Source organism: Pinus tabuliformis, chromosome 1_2, assembly GCF_031772625.1.
Source record: "Pinus tabuliformis cultivar Carrire ecotype Pingquan chromosome 1_2, CPIR1, whole genome shotgun sequence".
NCBI lineage: Eukaryota > Viridiplantae > Streptophyta > Pinopsida > Pinales > Pinaceae > Pinus > Pinus tabuliformis.
Window position 1 is genome coordinate 884,429,823 of NC_142298.1, and position 8,658 is coordinate 884,438,480.

The 8,658-nt window shown below is 42.9% G+C and overlaps 1 protein-coding gene across 1 annotated transcript; it reads left to right on the forward strand.

Moving 5' to 3' along the window:
• Positions 1 to 3,382: 3,382 nt before the first annotated feature.
• LOC149208787 (uncharacterized) lies at positions 3,383 to 6,489 on the forward strand. Its single transcript, XM_089398425.1, has 2 exons — positions 3,383 to 5,050; positions 5,218 to 6,489. Exons 1-2 carry the CDS (start codon positions 3,383 to 3,385, stop codon positions 6,487 to 6,489), a joined length of 2,940 nt encoding a protein of 979 aa, XP_089254551.1.
• The last annotated feature ends 2,169 nt before the right edge of the window (positions 6,490 to 8,658 follow it).

Below are 8,658 nucleotides of genomic sequence, written 5' to 3' on the forward strand. Positions count from 1 at the left end.
GAGTAGTATAAACATATATCTATAGGAATTGGTAGAAGGGTCTATGCTTAGACTTGTTTTCCTCCATCAAAATTATTTACAAAGCTATACCATGAACATTCAAACATAGGATTATATGGAATTTTTCTCCACTATGGCAGCCACATGGACTCACGTGAACTTCATGTGGTGCTCAAATGTGGATAAGGGGCCCACTCTACAAAACTGAAAACCCTAACTAGTTGTTTCATTTGACGGTGAAGAAAGTATTGATAACAGTCATTGTTTTTTAATTATCATTAGGGTAGCTACCCTACCCATTGTATCGGTCTCAATACCATTTTCTTTGATTGAGAGCCTCATGTGCAGCCTCATGGTGATTTTAACTAAAAACAAGGGGTTTCTTTTATTCATGAGAGTTTTTCCTTCGAAGTTTTGATAGTTCTCCTTAGATTTACTTAGAGCTAATATGCACATTAGTAGAGATATCTACGTACACCTAGTTTGACTCCACCTGTTAAATCCTCAAATTTATTATTTCTTCTTGGATTCATATATATTTGAAACTTTTTTATGGCATTTCTCATGAATTTCACCCACTAATAGCTCTCTTGGTAGGTTGGCTTCGTAGGTTTGTAGATTAAAACCTAGTTCTTCTTCGAGGATTTTGGTCGCGACATCTCATTTCCAGAGGGATTTGACCTAATTCTTTCTACTCCCAAGGCTCCTCGACATACTTTCTCACAGTAAGTCTAATTCTTCAAACCCTAGTTCTAACATTTTCGATGGGTTTCGTTTCACTATTAATCACAATTTAGATTAAGTATTTCTTCTCGATGGTCGTGAATTGTGTAGAAACTTCGATCCTATTGTCAAAGGTAAAATTGATTCTAGCCACCTTTATTCATCTAGTTATATTTATTTCCTTACGGTGAATTCTGAAGAAATTGAAGAATTTACTAATGTTAGCACTCTATATCTTTCGCAGGTGAGTTCCCATTGCAATTGGGGTTCGATATGGGCATTTCCTAGAGTAGAATTTCTCAGTTTCACTTATTTCACCCTAGCTACTACATGGGCTCATTTGTTTTTATTTTTATAGGTTTCCCATGTCATTAGAAGGATTCTAGCTTCATGTGGCTCACCTAGAATTTTCTTATGTTACGGTTTCTACTAACAGGCTTTATATTGGATGTAAACACATTTTCTTATGGATTCTTGCATTACGGTTTCTACTAACAGGCTTTATATTGGATGTAAACACATTTTCTTATGGATTCTTGTGTTACGGTTTCTACTAACAGGATTTATATTGGATGTAAACACAATTTCTTATGGATTTTTTGTCTGAAATTTTTATTGATAATATAAAAGAAATCTTTTGGTCTCTGCAAACAAAATTTTCAATATCCATCTTCTTTCGATTTTATTTGAGAGTTCCCCATTTGGTTAAATTCTAGTTCTTTTATTTCTTAATTGGATAATGGCTAAGACTTATATGGTAGAGAGTGCAAAGTTTTTATTTTCATTTGTAGAAAAGTGGTTAAGATTTGTTCTTTTATGCTTTTTCATGCATGTTAATAAAATCTGCTTACCTAAACTTTTTAATTTCTTTTTTTATGTAAATTAAAGTAGTAGTTTATATGTGTGTAGATTAACATTCTCTTCCTTGTGTTTATGAAATAAAATAAGACAAATTATATATTTTACTTTCATGTGGCTTGGCTACTAATTACTACAAGGCTTTTACACCCTTATTGATATTGTTTTCCATTTCCTTTCCCAAACACGTGGAATATACCTTCTTTATATGAATTCTAAATAGTCATATTGCTTTCACCAACATCTATAGTGAGCTTTCAATAACTTTTGTTTTGAACATGCATATGTTATAACTTATTATAAGTAAAACCCATGTATCTATATGGAATACATAAGCGCTATCTTTTTACAGTGTACAAACTAGGTGAGATGCCTAGCCCACTCTTGCAAGATTGCTTCATGTTTTTCTTTGAGCCCTAACATTCTTGGTTTAGGACTATAGTCCTTGGGCCTATGAATAGTGGTTCATCTTTATTATGTCTTGAGGAAATTAACTTGGCATGGGCATAATTTTCCCTAGCATTCTTGGTTTAAGATTATAGTTCTTGGGCCTATTAATAGGGTTTCATCCTTGTTATGTCTTGAGAAAATTAACTTGGGCATGGTAATAATTTTCTTTTCTTCTATAATTAATAGAATACAATTCCAATACTAATAAAGGGTTATTGGTCAAATATGGACTATGGGCATTTACATTATTCTTACCATCCATTGCCTCTTTTACCTTAGATAACACTCTTTTCTTTTCCATATTCACCCACATAGAGGATAACAGGGTGATTATTTATTTAGAACTTCTTATCACCCTCTACAACACAGGAAGTACTTTCTCTTTACCTGAAATCTTCCATTTACTTAGAAAAAAAAAACATATACACGCATATCTACATACATAGGTATACATATCTATGTGCTACATTTACATAATATTATTAGAGATTTCCCATTGTTACTAGTACATTACAAAAAACATTTTAAATTCATAATAGCAATATATTCTATTTCCATAAACCAAATCAGCTATCATAGAATTAATCAAACAGTCTTATACTTATCTAAAGTATTCCAAGAAATATGCTAAAGAATTCCATGTTCCTGTGAGCCATGAATTAAGTTTCTTAGTTAGTTAAACTTTCTTAGTTATTTCTTATGGAGCTCCCCTCCTCCCGACTAGAAAAAAAACATACGTACCATTTCTCAATTTCACCTCTTTATAGTAGTGTCATGCTATTTTACTGGGTTCATAATCAGTCTTTTTCTCCCACGAGTGTTTCTTAAAAGCAACTCCCTTTATCTCTTGAAGTTCTATTTTTTATAGGCTCCACCTCATGACATCTTTCTCCAATTAGTATTTTCTTGGTGGTCTGTCTTTGCCAACACTTCTCCTAAATAGAAAAAAAGAGGATTTTTCTTCTTCTTTTGTTTCTTCCCCTTATTTGGTATAACAGGTTCCAACTATTTATTGGTAGGAGTCTAATCTCACATATTAAACTTCAACATAGTTTTCAAAATAATAACAAAAAAAAATAGTTTTTCCTTTTATTTAATAAAAATAAATATGAGCTTTGAAATTTGAATATCCATTTCATTCAATTGCGTTGTCCTAGAGGATGGATCGCACGCGCAAAGGTCTGGGCTAGGGTTACCTTTTGCGCATCCACTGCGGCTCTTAGAGGCTAAGGCTCGGTAACATTTCTTTGCCTAGCTTTCTACCGCTGCGGTCACGATCCTGGAAACTCTAGCTGCAGCAATCCCATTGTTATCCGCAACAGTCTTTTTCGGTGCTGACATAGTGTGAGATATGGATGTCTCGGAGCTTGAAACGGTGGACTATTCGGCGGATCCATCGCCAGACAAGGTTATATTCGGGAGGCCCTACTTTGGACCTCGTTCTCAGTTCACGCCTTCCTCGTCGTCACCGGTTCCTGGGCTCCCATCTTACCCCCCCTCCGATGCACCCATTGTTTATCGCAACAATCCTTCATCTGCGGGAGCTTTTCCATCTGAGTCGCCACCATTCGAGGTCCCTCCACTCTCGCCAGGTTCTCTACAGTTCCTGGCCTCGCATACTCCTCCCTCGCCCTCGTTCGATCCACAGGCTCCGCCTCTCCTATCGGTGCCTCTCCCTCCGCCGATCGCACACCCTGCATCACATCCCTCTGGTCTGCGCCCCTCTGGTTGTTTTGAAACCCCTGCGGTCTCTTCCCAACCCGCTCAACCCCCTCCCAGGGAGGGTATCACCAATCCTCTGGTTGATCACCCATCGGCCCCTCGATCCGGCAAAAAGAAGGTTCACTGTGTGAGATCTACATCGAGGGACATTTCCATAAAATTCGACGAATCGAAGCCGCTTGGAGAATATATGGATATCGCAAACACCGTGTTAGTAGGGCACGTAAGGGGCCGAACATACTCGAGACAGAGACTCATTCTATGGGTTAAGGAGATTTGGGGCGGTGTACTATTCGATCTACCAGAGGTTCATGTTCTACCAAGAGGCTGGTTCTCACTAAAATTTGCCAAGGAAAGTCAGACAGATCTGGTACTGGGGCGTTACTGGCATATAGAAATGGCCCCGGTACTCCTTAAGCGCTGGAGTCCCCTTTTTGAACCAGAGAAGGAACAACTCGGTGCAGGACCGATCTGGGTATGCCTCCCGGGTCTTCCATTACCATTCTGGGCCGAAGAAGTGTTTATTCAGGTTGGCAATGCTCTCGGGACCTACTTGGACTTCGATCGCACTTTTGTGGAATCAGGAAGTCGAACACTTGCACGGATTTTGGTTCATCTGGATACCCGGGAAGGGCTTGAGGAGCAAATCACGCTTCAATGGGGCAGATGCATCAGGGTCCAGCTATTGGATTATGAAGGAGTCCCCTTCCGCTGCAGACGATGCCATAAAGTCGGACACCTTGCTAAGGACTGTCCTCTCAACAAGAAAGCTGAAGACACTCCGAAGAATACCCCGACTTCCTCTAGGATGGCATCACCAACCTCTTCTCGGCCTCCTTCTGCCGGTCCGCCCCCTTCGGCTTCAGCACCTGTGGACGTGTCTGGACTCAAGCGTCCCTCGCCTCCTATCACTAGGGCACGCTCGGCGGCTGAAGCGGGTATGATCTCTGGTTCTCTTACTTCTCATGTTCATTCATCATTTGATGTCATTGGTCCCCCTCTCTCTCGTATGATTCATTGTCCTCTAATCACACCTCCTACCACCTGTTCGGACCCAATCATATCTACTACTCCACTTAAGAACTGCTCCTCCCCTCGGACGTCTTCTCCTCCACACCCATATTTTCTTCGATCCCGGAATCCAGCCAGAGAGCCCCCAATTGGACATTCCGGTCTGGGCATTGTTTTTCCTGAAGGGGGTGGAACGAATACCAGAGGGAGAAAATCCCATCTCTCTAAAGCCATTAAACTTGCTGGGGCAGAGGTGGTTTCTGGCAGACAATCGACCATTGACGGGGTCCTTAGAGCGGGACACACCCCGAGAGGTGTTCCCCCATGAAGTGTCTCTCATTTAATTGTAGAGGACTGGCTAGTTCCTCCAAGAAACTAGCCTTGAAGAGGCTCATTGAATCAGAGCCTTGTGATATTATCATGCTACAAGAAACTCTCTGCACAGCTAATCAGTGTACTCAAGCCTTGCTTACCTTGGTCCCTGGTTGGAGCATCTTTGCAAACGATGCTGTTGGTCGATCCGGGGGGCTAGCCATTGGGATCAACCCCCGCACCATTAAACTAAATTCCAGTTGGGGGGGGACTGGTTTCATTGGAATGGATATTTTCTCTGCTGATCTCGGTATGGACCTTAGAATTGTCAATATCTACGCGCCCTGCTCCCAGCGAGAAGCATTCTCGCAGCACATCCTTCATCTCCCTCTACTAAACGAAGACCATGTCATTATCAGAGGTGACCTAAATTTCTCGCTGGGTTTCAGAGAATCTTGGGGATCTGATGCTCAAATCGATCCCATTACAGATTTCATGCTCAACCTGTTAGAGCAATCTAATTTTATTGATATCCCCTTGCAGCGCCCCCTTCCTACCTGGAGGAATAGACGAGTAGGGGATGCTGCCCTTGCTCGCAGACTTGACAGATTTCTTCTTAAAGAGCCTCTTCTCCAGCGTGTGCATCTGTTCCGTCAATGGGTTGGCTCGGGGGGGATATCGGACCATAACCCTATTTATTTGGAGATGCATGGCCCTTCCAAGAAACCCAAGGCACCTTTCAAGTTCAACCACACCTGGCTGAAGGACCCCTCATACATCAAGTTGGTTAAGGAGTACTGGACAGCTCATCCTATCAATGACAATGAATCTTATGCTAAAAGTTTCTGCAGAAACCTTGCAGAATTAAAGCATATTTCCATTCAGTGGGCCAAGGCGAAATTGGAGAGGGAAACTGCTCAGCTTACTGAAATTGAGGCTGATATTTGCTCACTTACTGACGATCGGGGCTTGGGATTCATCACTGCGGCTGACAAAGGCAGGCTAATTGATTTGGAAAGTCAAAAAGCCAGGATCCTCAAAGAGAGGGAGGAATCCATCAGATTAAGAAGTAGAGCATTATGGATACAAGCTGGGGATGACAACACAAAGTTCTTTCATAGCTATACAAAGAGCAGAAAGGTCTCTAATACAATCTGGAAGCTTCCCTCCCCAGATGGTGAGACTGCAGATAATTTTCATAAGCTTGCACATCTGGGCACCACCCACTTCAGGAATTTGTACAAGAGTCCCCGGGAAGCCAATCTACTGGACATCATCAATGTGGCAAACCACTTCCCAAGATTCGTGGAGGATGAAGATGTGGCGGATTTAACTGACCCTGTTACAGCTGAAGAACTTGCAGGGGTTTTGAAGTGGTTCAAGAAAGATAAAAGCCCCGGCCCAGATGGTTGAACCATTGAATTCTATCTAGCCTTTTACGAAGATCTGGGGCAGGACCTGCTGAGGGTGGTGGAGGAGAGCCGAACTACTGGATCCATCTATCATGCTATCAATTCCACATTTATTGCCCTCATTCCCAAATCCGATTCCCCGACATCCTTTGATGAATATCGACCCATTTCACTGTGTAACTGCTTATACAAAATCATCTCGAAGATCATTGCTAACCGGCTTAGACCTATCCTCTCCAGGTCCATTGCCCCTCAGCAATTTGCCTTTCTAGACTCCAGACAAATTCATGAGGCCATTGGACTTGCGCAAGAGGCCCTTCACTCCATCTGGTCCAAAAATCTAAAAGCCATCCTCCTCAAAATCGATCTCTCCAAAGCCTTCGATCGTGTCAGCTGGCTCTATCTTAAAATGATACTCATTCATTTGGGGTTCCCACATGCTTTTATCACTTGGATAATGGCCTGCATCACATCCCCCTCCTTTAGTATCCTCATCAATGGCTCGACATCTACATTTTTCCACTCAGAAAGAGGTCTGCGACAGGGATGCCCTCTATCACCTCTTCTCTTTCTCTTGGTCATGGAAGGCCTCAGTCGCCTTATGGAAGCTGCAAAGAGGGATGGTGATATTGGAGGTCTTGGCATATCTGATTTGTGCTATCTTACACATCTTCTTTTTGTGGATGATGTACTTATTCTACTTGATGGCAGTGTCAGAGACTCCCGGTCTTTCTCGAAAATCCTGCAAAGATTTTCTCCAGCTACAGGTATGCAGCCAAATCAGACGAAATCCACCATCACCTGCGCTCGTACTACTGTTCAGGAGACTCGGACTGCCCTTCAGGCTTTTCCTTACTCGGTGCACTCATTGGATAGAGGTCTTAAATACCTGGGTTTCAATCTAAAGCCTACATGCCAAAGGATAGCTGATTGGGTTTGGTTGGTGGCCAAACTGGAAAAGAGGCTTTTGGGATGGAGCCACAGATATCTATCTAGGGCTGGCAGACTGGTGCTCATCAAATCTGTGCTAGAGGCTACCCCGGTCTTCTGGATGGCACTAGCCTGGATACCAAGGAACATCCTGGGGAGGATGCAGCAGCTTTGCAACCGCTATCTATGGAATGGGAGTCAGGAGAAAAGAATATTTGCTTGGATCAGCTGGAAGAAAATCTCTCTACCCAAAAAGTGGGGAGGTTGGGGCCTCAAAGACCTCCCAGATTTCGCCAAAGCATTAGCTGCCAAGATGGGATGGATCCTGCTCAATAGCCAAAATCTGTGGACTCATGTTACTTATCACAAATACATTTGGCCTCGAAATATTATGGATTGGGCCCGACTTCCATCCTGGTCTTCGAAAGGAGGTTCTTCTGTCTGGAAGGCCTTGATTGATTCCCTTCCCCTCATTCGGGACAACCTGGCTTGGCGCATAAATGATGGCATGTCGGGCAGGATTGGCATGGACCCTTGGAATAACTGTGGGGGCAGACATATATTAAATCAGGAGCTTATCAATTATCTACAAGCCCGAGGGATTCGGCATTTCGCACAGATTGCTGACCCGCATCGAACGGACATCTTCACACAAGCTTGGAAATCAGCCCAAACTTTGGAACTCCCTATTCAATGGCACCAGGAATGGGATCAATATATCATGGCTTTAACTGAATCTCACATCCGCATCAAACAAGGGCCAGATGAGCTTATTTGGTGCCCAGTGGACCATGGTATATATACCCCAAAGCACGGTTACAGTGCTCTCATATCTCACAGATCACCGGACCAGATTCACCCATGGTGGCACATCATATGGAAGCTCAAAGCCTCCCCCCGATCCAAACTATTTTTCTGGTGTCCTCTCCATGGTATCATCCCCACGGGAGAACAGCTGACTCGCAGAGCCATTCACGGCCCCTCTTGGTGCACCTTCTGCAAAAATGCGTCTGAATTCACAGACCATATCTTTCTTCTCTGCCCGACTGTCCAAATCATATGGAGAAATATTTGTCAGCAATTGGGCATTTCGGGACAATGGAGTGGACCTGATTTACATAGCGCATGGAGTAGCTGGTCTCAATCTCATCTGGACTCTAAATTAAACAACCTCCCCCCTGTGGCCACCTGGTATATCTGGCTAGCACGGAATAGGGCCATATTCGAGGATCGACCGATT